Here is a 12,844-nt window from a genome sequence, read left to right as displayed (position 1 = left end):
GATTGATTGATTGAAAGATTAATTGATAGATAGATTGATTGACAGACTGACTGACTAATCAATACCTACCTATAGCCTGTGACGTGTCGACCACGGGGACTCGTGAGACAGGTGTGAGCTGACAGAAGAGCTGCAGGGTGAGGTCAGAGGTGGTCTGGGAGGTGAAGCCCTTTAACAACAGCTGTTGCAGTCCAGAAAAACCACTCCATCTCAACTGGGCCTGCAGCTTCTCCAAACGCTCACGGTTCTCCGCCCGGTCCAGGGGCACCTGGGAAATGGAGTTCCGGTAATATTTTAGAGTTCTCTATGTTTGTACAGGGGACATTCTTTTCACATGTATTATCAACCTTTGGCAGTAACTTGTGGATATAGCCATTGCATTATCATTACATTTCTATTACAAAACCCATAGCACCTTAGACCATGCTTGTGGACCATGTTTACACGACCCACCTTAGACAGTAGCTTGTGGACCATGTTTACACGACCCACCTTAGACAGTAGCTTGTGGACCATGTTTACACGACCCACCTTAGACAGTAGCTTGTGGACCATGTTTACACGACCCACCTTAGACAGTAGCTTGTGGACCATGTTTACACGACCCACCTTAGACAGTAGCTTGTGGACCATGTTTACACGACCCACCTTAGACAGTAGCTTGTGGACCATGTTTACACGACCCACCTTAGACAGTAGCTTGTGGACCATGTTTACACGACCCACCTTAGACAGTAGCTTGTGGACCATGTTTACACGACCCACCTTAGACAGTAGCTTGTGGACCATGTTTACACGACCCACCTTAGACAGTAGCTTGTGGACCATGTTTACACGACCCACCTTAGACAGTAGCTTGTGGACCATGTTTACACGACCCACCTTAGACAGTAGCTTGTGGACCATGTTTACACGACCCACCTTAGACAGTAGCTTGTGGACCATGTTTACACGACCCACCTTAGACAGTAGCTTGTGGACCAGCCTTAGGGACATCTGATACTCAAACTCAAAATCTGACTCCATGAGTGACACCGCCACCCAGAACACCGTAGCCAATAGGGACGAAGGATGGGACACGTGGGCAGGATCAGACAGCACGCTAGGATCAATTCGATTAGTCGACGCCGAGGAGGCGTGTATACTCCGTCCGGGCCGGCCTAGGCCGTGATTGGTGCAGGCCTGGATGCGGTCGAGGGTAGCGCTGCGAGGCGGATCGTGTGATTGGTTGCCGCTCTCACCAAACTTTTTGGGTACAGAATAGGACCGCTGGTGTCGGCTGCGTTCGGCTGAGAGGCCGCTAAGCCCCACCCCCGGCAGGTTGAGCTGGCCAGTGCTCTTCCTGTTAAACTGCTTCTCAAGCTTCTCATTGGTTAAGAAGTCTGGGGAGGAGGTCCTACAGAGGGGTTAAAAAGAACAATGTCAGAGTGAATAGTTTCCCATACCGTTAACTAAACCAACTGTCTAAGTAGGCTCTTTCCCATGCTGATTCAGTTGACTTGTTGAAGGCAAAAGACTGCAACATAAAGACTGCAACATAAAGACTGCAACATAAAGACTGCAACATAAAGACTGCAACATAAAGACTGCAACATAAAGACTGCAACATAAAGACTGCAACATAAAGACTGTAACATAAAGACTGCAACATAAAGTCTGCAACATAAAGACTGCAACATAAAGTCTGCAACATAAAGTCTGCAACATAAAGTCTGCAACATAAAGACTGCAACATAAAGTCTGCAACATAAAGTCTGTAACATAAAGTCTGTAACATAAAGTCTGCAACATAAAGTCTGTAACATAAAGTCTGTAACATAAAGTTTGTAACATAAAGTCTATAACATAAAGTCTGCAACATAAAGTCTGTAACATAAAGTCTGTAACATAAAGTCTGTAACATAAAGTCTATAACATAAAGTCTGTAACATAAAGTCTGTAACATAAAGTCTGTAACATAAAGTCTGCAACATAAAGTCTGTAACATAAAGTTTTTAAAATAAAGTCTGTAACATAAAGTCTGTAACATAAAGTCTAAAAAACATAAAGTCTGTAACATAAAGTCTGCAACATAAAGTCTGTAACATAAAGTCTATAACATAAATGCTGTAACATAAAGTCTGTAACATAAAGTCTGTAACATAAAGTCTATAACATAAAGGCTGTAACATAAAGTCTGTAATATAAAGTATGCAATGTAAAGTCAACATATCTGTAACATATGAACATGTGGACAGGTGAAATAGAACTCCTACCTGGTCAGAGCAGTCATCAGATCACTGTTCTTCAGACACTCAGCCAGGTTCACCACCACTGATTCTAGAGTCAGCAACACCTCCATCACATAGCCCTGGAACACAGACATTACTGTTACCTCCATCACATGGAACACAGACATTACTGTTACCTCCATCACATGGAACACAGACATTACTGTTACCTCCATCACATAGCCCTGGAACACAGACATTACTGTTACCTCCATCACATAGCCCTGGAACACACACATTACTGTTACCTCCATCACATAGCCCTGGAACACAGACATTACTGTTACCTCCATCACATAGCCCTGGAACACAGACATTACTGTTACCTCCATCACATGGAACACAGACATTACTGTTACCTCCATCACATGGAACACAGACATTACTGTTACCTCCATCACATAGCCCTGGAACACAGACATTACTGTTACCTCCATCACATAGCCCTGGAACACACACATTACTGTTACCTCCATCACATAGCCCTGGAACACAGACATTACTGTTACCTCCATCACATAGCCCTGGAACACAGACATTACTGTTACCTCCATCACATGGAACACAGACATTACTGTTACCTCCATCACATGGAACACAGACATTACTGTTACCTCCATCACATAGACCTGGAACACAGACATTACTGTTACCTCCATCACATAGCCCTGGAACACAGACATTACTGTTACCTCCATCACATAGCCCTGGAACACAGACATTACTGTTACCTCCATCACATAGCCCTGGAACACAGACATTACTGTTACCTCCATCACATGGAACACAGACATTACTGTTACCTCCATCACATAGCCCTGGAACACAGACATTACTGTTACCTCCATCACATAGCCCTGGAACACAGACATTACTGTTACCTCCATCACATAGCCCTGGAACACAGACATTACTGTTACCTCCATCACATAGCCCTGGAACACAGACATTACTGTTACCTCCATCACATAGCCCTGGAACACAGACATTACTGTTACCTCCATCACATAGCCCTGGAACACAGACATTACTGTTACCTCCATCACATGGAACACAGACATTACTGTTACCTCCATCACATAGCCCTGGAACACAGACATTACTGTTACCTCCATCACATAGCCCTGGAACACAGACATTACTGTTACCTCCATCACATAGCCCTGGAACACAGACATTACTGTTACCTCCATCACATAGCCCTGGAACACAGACATTACTGTTACCTCCATCACATAGCCCTGGAACACAGACATTACTGTTACCTCCATCACATAGCCCTGGAACACAGACATTACTGTTACCTCCATCACATAGCCCTGGAACACACATTACTGTTACCTCCATCACATGGAACACAGACATTACTGTTACCTCCATCACATGGAACACAGACATTACTGTTACCTCCATCACATAGCCCTGGAACACAGACATTACTGTTACCTCCATCACATGGAACACACATTACTGTTACCTCCATCACATAGCCCTGGAACACAGACATTACTGTTACCTCCATCACATAGCCCTGGAACACAGACATTACTGTTACCTCCATCACATAGCCCTGGAACACAGACATTACTGTTACCTCCATCACATAGCCATGGAACACAGACATTACTGTTACCTCCATCACATAGCCCTGGAACACACACATTACTGTTACCTCCATCACATAGCCCTGGAACACAGACATTACTGTTACCTCCATCACATGGAACACAGACATTACTGTTACCTCCATCACATGGAACACAGACATTACTGTTACCTCCATCACATAGCCCTGGAACACAGACATTACTGTTACCTCCATCACATAGCCCTGGAACACACACATTACTGTTACCTCCATCACATTGCCCTGGAACACAGACATTACTGTTACCTCCATCACATAGCCCTGGAACACAGACATTACTGTTACCTCCATCACATAGAACACACACATTACTGTTACCTCCATCACATAGACCTGGAACACAGACATTACTGTTACCTCCATCACATAGCCCTGGAACACAGACATTACTGTTACCTCCATCACATGGAACACACACATTACTGTTACCTCCATCACATGGAACACACACATTACTGTTACCTCCATCACATAGACCTGGAACACAGACATTACTGTTACCTCCATCACATAGCCCTGGAACACAGACATTACTGTTACCTCCATCACATGGAACACAGACATTACTGTTACCTCCATCACATAGCCCTGGAACACAGACATTACTGTAACCTCCATCACATGGAACACAGACATTACTGTTACCTCCATCACATAGCCCTGGAACACAGACATTACTGTTACCTCCATCACATAGCCCTGGAACACAGACATTACTGTTACCTCCATCACATAGCCCTGGAACACAGACATTACTGTTACCTCCATCACATGGAACACAGACATTACTGTTACCTCCATCACATGGAACACAGACATTACTGTTACCTCCATCACATAGCCATGGAACACAGACATTACTGTTACCTCCATCACATAGACCTGGAACACACATTACTGTTACCTCCATCACATGGAACACAGACATTACTGTAACCTCCATCACATAGCCCTGGAACACAGACATTACTGTTACCTCCATCACATAGCCCTGGAACACACATTACTGTTACCTCCATCACATAGACCTGGAACACAGACATTACTGTTACCTCCATCACATAGCCCTGGAACACACATTACTGTTACCTCCATCACATGGAACACAGACATTACTGTTACCTCCATCACATGGAACACAGACATTACTGTTACCTCCATCACATGGAACACACATTACTGTTACCTCCATCACATAGCCCTGGAACACAGACATTACTGTTACCTCCATCACATGGAACACAGACATTACTGTTACCTCCATCACATAGACCTGGAACACACATTACTGTAACCTCCATCACATAGCCCTGGAACACAGACATTACTGTTACCTCCATCACATAGCCCTGGAACACAGACATTACTGTTACCTCCATCACATGGAACACAGACATTACTGTAACCTCCATCACATGGAACACAGACATTACTGTTACCTCCATCACATAGCCCTGGAACACACATTACTGTTACCTCCATCACATAGCCCTGGAACACAGACATTACTGTTACTTCCATCACATAGCCCTGGAACACAGACATTACTTTTACCTTTGTTTTTACACTGCTGCTACTCTCTGTTTATTATCTATGCATAGTCACTTTACAAATAACCTTGACTAACCTGTACCCCTGTACCCCTGCACATTGTATATAGTACACTGCTCAAAAAAATAAAGGGAACACTTAAACAACACAATGTAACTCCAAGTTAATCACACTTCTGTGAAATCAAACTGTCCACTTAGGAAGCAACACTGATTGACAATAAATTTCACATGCTGTTGTGCAAATGGAATAAACAAAAGGTGGAAATTATAGGCAATTAGCAAGACACCCCCCAAAACAGGAGTGATTCTGCAGGTGGTGACCACAGACCACTTCTCAGTTCCTATGCTTCCTGGCTGATGTTTTGGTCACTTTTGAATGCTGGCGGTGCTCTCACTCTAGTGGTAGCCTGAGACGGAGTCTACAACCCACACTACTGGCTCAGGTAGTGCAGTTCATCCAGGATGGCACATCAATGCGAACTGTGGCAAAAAGGTTTGCTGTGTCTGCCAGCGTAGTGTCCAGAGCATGCAGGCGCTACCAGGAGACAGGCCAGTACATCAGGAGACGTGGAGGAGGCCGTAGGAGGGCAACAACCCAGCAGCAGGACCGCTACCTCCGCCTTTGTGCAAGGAGGTGCACTGCCAGCGCCCTGCAAAATGACCTCCAGCAGGCCACAAATGTGCATTTCACGGTAAGGTCTACATCTGTTGTATTCGGGGCATGTGACAAATAACATCTGATTTGATTTGATGTGTTACCTCGATCACATGGCCCTGGAACACACACACACTCACATACTCAATCACGTTAGGTACACGCACAAACAAACACAGATACACGTGCCTGCACCTCGTCCCCGTGCTCTCCCACCACCTCCACCAATCGTGAGAGCAGGTCGGATACAGCGTGAGCGTTGATTGGCTGTTTGAGAGCTCTGAATATCTGGAAGCTCCGCCCAGCGTAGTGACGAGACGAGCTGCACAGAGCGGTCTGCAACGCTACATCACTCAACTGCTGTTCAAGGTGGAAATCTGACCAATAGAAAAAAATTATTAGACAATGATGTCATGATTCTCAAGATACTCCAGGAACTTGTTAATAACTCCATTTCCTGGGCCCAGATTCACAAAACACTTCTTAAGGTTCTTAAGGCAAAGAAATAAGAAGTTCGCAAGCACAATTCCTCAACAATATCTTAAGATTTAATGATTTTCTTACCAACTCCTCAAATATCTTCTTACAAATCTTCTTAAGATGTTTGTTGTTAGGCAACCGGTTTAGCTAGCTATCTAGCTAACAACGGTAATCATGTTGGCATATTTCCTACTGAGATTACTGTTCTAAAACATGTTCTTGGGTTTAAACTAATCAATACTGAAACTTTCAGATGAAGTTTGTGAGTGAACAGGTTAAATTGCTTTCATGAGCTTATTCTCTCACTGCCCTGAGTTTAAGACGAGGGTTTAGCTAACTTGGAATTAGGAACAAATCCAATAACTTTATTTAAGAATCACATTTCTTCTTAACTTTTTGCTTAAGGAGAAACATAAAAAATAGCGCAAGAACATTTCCAATAACCTTTTTGAAGAATAGTAACTTTGCTTAACTTTCTTCTTAAGTCTATATTGCTTCTTAAGAAGGTTTTGTGAATCTGGGCTCAGGTCTCTTGTATGACATCACATCAATCAATCAAATGTATTTTATAAAGCCCTTCTTACAACAGCTGATATCTCAAAGTGCTGTACAGAAACCCAGCCTAAAACCCTAAACAGCAAGCAATGCAGGTGTAGAAGCACGGTGGCTAAGGAAAAACTCCCTAGAAAGGCCAAAACCTAGGAAGAAACCTAGAGAGGAACCAGGCTATGAGCTCCATAAGTGGTGATGTGGCTTCAGGGACAACAAAGTGCTTCAAATTAGTGCTAAAACAAGTATTAGAATCACCTTTACAATCACAACTACATTGACACATACTCTGAACGTTACTTGGTGAAATGGTGCAGCTAGTGACAGACAACATTTAGAGACATTACACAATAAAATGCTTAAAAAATATATATTTTTATATCAAAAAGATGGTTTAAGTTATTTATAATATAGTTATCTGCTGGTGTGTTACCTGACTTGGACTCCTTGAAGACAGAGATGACGTGTCGGAGGAAGTTGGACAGCTGGTCTGAGCTTTTACAGCTGGGGTTCTTAGGAGTGACGTCTTCGTGGACCCACAGCGGGCCAAACGCTCTGAGTATGGAGAGAACAGTACTCCAGGCACTGTGTACCCACCACCATCACACCACCACACACAGGTTACACACACACACACATGCACCTACGGACACACTGAACACAGGCGACAACCATTGCCCCATATGCACACACTCTCACAGATACACAAATGGCCGCCCCCAGGTGGTAAGGGTAGGTATCAACACATCTGCCACGCTGATCCTCAACACAGGGGCCCCTCAGGGGTGCGTGCTCAGCCCCCTCCTGTACTCCCTGTTCACTCACGACTGCACGGCCAGGCACGACTCCAACACCATCATTAAATTTGCCGATGACACAATGTGGTAGGACTGATCACCGACAACAACGAGACAGCCTATAGGGAGGAGGTCAGAGACCTGGCCGTGTGGTGCCAGGACAACAACCTCTCCCTCAACGTGATCAAGACAAAGGTGATGATTGTGGACTACAGGAAGGAGGACAGAGTACGCCCCCATTCTCATCGACGGGGCTGTAGTGGAGCAGGTTGAGAGCTTCAAGTTCCTTGGTGTCCACATCACCAACAAACTAACATGGTCCAAGTACACCATGACAATCGTGAGGCGGGCACGACAAAACCTATTCCCCCTCAGGAGACTGAAAATATTTGTCATGGTCCTCAGATCCTCAAAAGGTTCTACAGCTGCACCATCGAGAGCATCCTGACTGGTTGCAACACTGCCTGGTATGGCAACTGCTCGGCCTCCGACCGCAAGGCACGACAGAGGTTAGTGCGAAGGGCCCAGTACATCACTGGATCCAAGCTTCCTTCCACCCAGGACCTCTATACCAGGCGGTGTCAGAGGAAGGCCCTAAAAATTGTCAGACTCCAGCTACCTACTGTTCTCTCTGCTGCCACACGGCAAGCGGTACCAGAGCGCCAAGTCTAGGTCCAAGAGGCTTCTAAACAACTTATACCCCCAAGCCATAAGACTCCTGAACATCTAGTCAAATGGGTACCCAGACTATGGCTTGTATGGCTTGCACCCCCCCCCCTGAAATGTAGGCATCTTTTCAGTCTTAAGTGATTGTGATTGTGTGTGTGTGTGAGTGTCTCTCTCTCTCTCTCTCTCTCTCTCTCTCTCTCTCTCTCTCTCTCTCTCTCTCTCTCTCTCTCTTTATGTGTGTGTGAGCGTGCATGCCTGCGTCTGTGTGTACCTGGTAGTTAGGAACTCTATCAGTTTGTTGGTCTTGTTGTCCGCCTCACTGGCCGTGTCCTCTAGGTCCTCCAGGTCGTCGGGGGTTACCATGGGCAGGTTACCCACACTGCCCCCCGTGCTGCCGCCGCCAAGACTGGCAGAAGAAGAGTTGGAGGAGGAGCTCATGCCAGAGTCAGCCACCGGGGACGCCTGCCACTCCCGCAGGAAGTCAGGACCACCTGACAGGAAGCAGGAAGTGAACAGTAGAGATGAACAGGTGTACCGGCATAACTGGTTAGTGTTAAATACGATCCCTGCTGATGATTCTGAACAGAACGGACAGAGTCGTTACTACATGGTCATGCTGAAGTACTGCGTTCTCTAACCACAAATGTCTTTGTTGATGCCTCTAGTGTGTGTGTGTGTGTGTGTGTGTGTGTGTGTGTGTGTGTGTGTGTGTGTGTGTGTTACCTGAGTACTGGTACTCTGGCTGATAGCTGGATTTGATGGTGAGTGTTTTGTTGTCACTGATCTCTCTGGTGAGCAGCAGCACAGAGGCTATCACCTGGAAACACATGGATGTAGCATGTTTTACAAACAATAAATAACTTCTCACACACAACCACACACACACGCTATGAACCTAAAATACACAACCACACACACATACATGTTATGACCTGAAAACACACAAACTCTCAGACAATCTTACACACAACCATAAACACATGCTGGTGTTATTCCTATCTTGTGCCAAAGCTTCACATTTGAAAACGTTTTGCTACGTTACGCCCCACTGAACAGTACCATTTCTTTCAGTGTGAATGTATTGTAATGTTTAAAAAAATGTATAACTGCCTTAATTTTGCTAAACCCCAGGAAGAGTAGCTGCTGTCTTGGCAGGAACTAATGGGGATCCATAATAAACCCCAGGAAGAGTAGCTGCTGCCTTGGCAGGAACTAATGGGGATCCATAATAAACCCCAGGAAGAGTAGCTGCTGCCTTGGCAGGAACTAATGGAGATCCATAATAAACCCCAGGAAGAGTAGCTGCTGTCTTGGCAGGAACTAATGGGGATCCATAATAAAACCCAGGAAGAGTAGCTGCTGCCTTGGCAGGAACTAATGGGGATCCATAATAAACCCCAGGAAGAGTAGCTGCTGCCTTGGCAGGAACTAATGGGGATCCATAATAAAACCCAGGAAGAGTAGCTGCTGCCTTGGCAGGAACTAATGGGGATCCATAATAAACCCCAGGAAGAGTAGCTGCTGCCTTGGCAGGAACTAATGGGGATCCATAATAAACCCCAGGAAGAGTAGCTGCTGCCTTGGCAGGAACTAATGGGGATCCATAATAAACCCCAGGAAGAGTAGCTGCTGCCTTGGCAGGAACTAATAGGGATCCATAATAAACTCCAGGAAGAGTAGCTGCTGTCTTGACAGGAACTAATAGGGATCCATAATAAACCCCAGGAAGAGTAGCTGCTGTCTTGGCAGGAACTAATAGGGATCCATAATAAACTCCAGGAAGAGTAGCTGCTGCCTTGGCAGGAACTAATGGGGATCCATAATAAACCTCAGGAAGAGTAGCTGCTGCCTTGGCAGAAACTAATGGGGATCCATAATAAACCCCAGGAAGATTAGCTGCTGCCTTGACAGGAACTAATAGGGATCCATAATAAACCCCAGGAAGAGTAGCTGCTGTCTTGGCAGGAACTAATAGGGATCCATAATAAACCCCAGGAAGAGTAGCTGCTGCCTTGGCAGGAACTAATGAGAATCCATAATAAACCCCAGGAAGATTAGCTGCTGCCTTGACAGGAACTAATAGGGATCCATAATAAACCCCAGGAAGAGTAGCTGCTGCCTTGGCAGGAACTAATGAGAATCCATAATAAATAGAAATACAAATACCTGGAAGTTGTTGTTGCAGGATAAAGCGATGAGGAGGTGGAGGAGGAGACGCTTGCTGTGTTCAAACACCTCTGGCCTGTAGTGGTCCAGACCTGGAGAATAGAGACAGCGTTAGACCTGTAGTGGTTCAGACCTGTAGGGGTCCAGACCTGTAGTGGTCCAGACCTGTAGTGGTCCAGACCTGGAAAATATAGACAACGTTAGACCTGTAGTGGTCCAGACCTGTAGGGGTCCAGACCTGTAGTGGTCCAGACCTGGAGAATAGAGACAACGTTAGACCTGGAGGGGTCCAGACCTGTAGGGGTCCAGACCTATAGGGGTCCAGACCTGTAGGGGTTCAGACCTGTAGTGGTCCAGACCTGTAGTGGTCCAGACCTGTAGGGGTCCAGGCCTGTAGGGGTCCAGACCTGTAGGGGTCCAGACCTGTAGGGGTCCAGACCTGTAGGGGTCCAGACCTGTAGTGGTCCAGACCTGTAGAATAGAGACAGCGTTAGACCTATAGGGGTCCAGACCTATAGGGGTCCAGACCTATAGGGGTCCAGACCTGTAGGGGTCTAGACCTGTAGGGGTCCAGACCTATAGGGGTCCAGACCTGTAGGGGTCCAGACCTATAGGGGTCCAGACCTATAGGGTTCCAGACCTATAGGGGTCCAGACCTATAGGGTTCCAGACCTATAGGGGTCCAGACCTATAGGGGTCCAGACCTGTAGGGGTCCAGACCTATAGGGGTCCAGACCTGTAGGGGTCCAGACCTGTAGGGGTCCAGACCTGTAGGGGTCCAGACCTATAGGGGTCCAGACCTGTAGTGGTCCAGACCTATAGGGGTCCAGACCTATAGGGGTCCAGACCTGTAGGGGTCCAGACCTATAGGGGTCCAGACCTATAGGGTTCCAGACCTATAGGGGTCCAGACCTATAGGGGTCCAGACCTGTAGGGGTCCAGACCTATAGGGGTCCAGACCTGTAGGGGTCCAGACCTGTAGGGGTCCAGACCTATAGGGGTCCAGACCTATAGGGGTCCAGACCTATAGGGGTCCAGACCTGTAGGGGTCCAGACCTATAGGGGTCCAGACCTATAGGGGTCCAGACCTGTAGGGGTCCAGACCTATAGGGGTCCAGACCTATAGGGTTCCAGACCTAAAGGGGTCCAGACCTGTAGGGGTCCAGACCTGTAGGGGTCCAGACCTGTAGGGGTCCAGACCTGTAGGAGTCCAGGACAGGAAACAGTAAAGGCCCCATGCATGACACAAAGAAGCTCTTCAGTATAGTCATGTGAGATCATTGAACTATACTGGACAAAAATATAAACGCAACATGCAACAGTTCAAACAAGGAAATCATTCAACTGAAATAAATTCATTAAGCCCTAATCTATGGATTCCACATGACTGGGCAGGGGCGCAGCCACCGGGGAGCCAGGCCCAGCCAATCAGAATGAGTTTTCCCCCACAAAAGGGCTTTATTACAGACAGAAATACAACATTTAATCAGCTGTCTGGGTGGCTGGTTTGAGACGATCCCGCTGGTGAAGAGGCTGTATGTGGAGGTCCTGGCCTGGCGTGGTTACACGTGGTCTGCGGTTGTGAGGCCGGTTGGACGTATTATCAAATTCTCTAAAACAACGTTGGAGGCGGCTTATGGTAGAGAAATTAACATTAAATTCTCTGGCAACAGCTATGGTGGACATTTCTGCTGTCAGCATGCCAATTGCACACTTCTTCAAAACCTGAGATATCTGTGGCACTGCGTTGTGTGACAAAACTGCACATTTTAGAGTGGCTTTTATCGTCCCCAGCACAAGGTGCACCTGTGTAATGAGCATGCTGTTTAATCAGCTTCTGGATATGCCACATCTGTCAGGTGGATGGATGATCTTGGCAAAGGAGAAATGCACACTACTACACACACAGGTCCATGCAGTCCATCATTAACACGTTTGGATAAATTATTATTATTTTGTACTTTTTTATTTAACCTTTATTTAACTAGGCAAGTCAGTTAAGAACAACTTCTTATTTACAATGACGGCCTACACCGGCCAAACCCGGACGACGCTGA

The 12,844-nt window shown here is 46.2% G+C and overlaps 1 protein-coding gene across 1 annotated transcript in view; it reads right to left on the bottom strand.

The window, feature by feature from the left end:
- The window catches only part of LOC129863309 (protein furry homolog), a 186,423-nt gene that overhangs the window by 46,732 nt on the left and 126,847 nt on the right, over window positions 1-12,844 (bottom strand). Inside the window, exons 36-43 of the mRNA XM_055935200.1 lie at window positions 10,788-10,879; window positions 9,345-9,438; window positions 8,893-9,112; window positions 7,589-7,710; window positions 6,316-6,503; window positions 2,256-2,350; window positions 961-1,396; window positions 70-268 (exon numbers count right to left, since the gene is read on the bottom strand). Coding sequence (XP_055791175.1) covers window positions 70-268; window positions 961-1,396; window positions 2,256-2,350; window positions 6,316-6,503; window positions 7,589-7,710; window positions 8,893-9,112; window positions 9,345-9,438; window positions 10,788-10,879 — 1,446 coding nt within the window. The remainder of the gene's footprint in view (window positions 1-69; window positions 269-960; window positions 1,397-2,255; window positions 2,351-6,315; window positions 6,504-7,588; window positions 7,711-8,892; window positions 9,113-9,344; window positions 9,439-10,787; window positions 10,880-12,844) is intronic.

This window comes from Salvelinus fontinalis, chromosome 10 (genome assembly GCF_029448725.1).
Source record: "Salvelinus fontinalis isolate EN_2023a chromosome 10, ASM2944872v1, whole genome shotgun sequence".
Lineage (NCBI taxonomy): Eukaryota > Metazoa > Chordata > Actinopteri > Salmoniformes > Salmonidae > Salvelinus > Salvelinus fontinalis.
The sequence above is the reverse complement of the archived record's forward strand: the minus strand, read 5'-3'. Positions and strand labels throughout refer to the sequence as shown.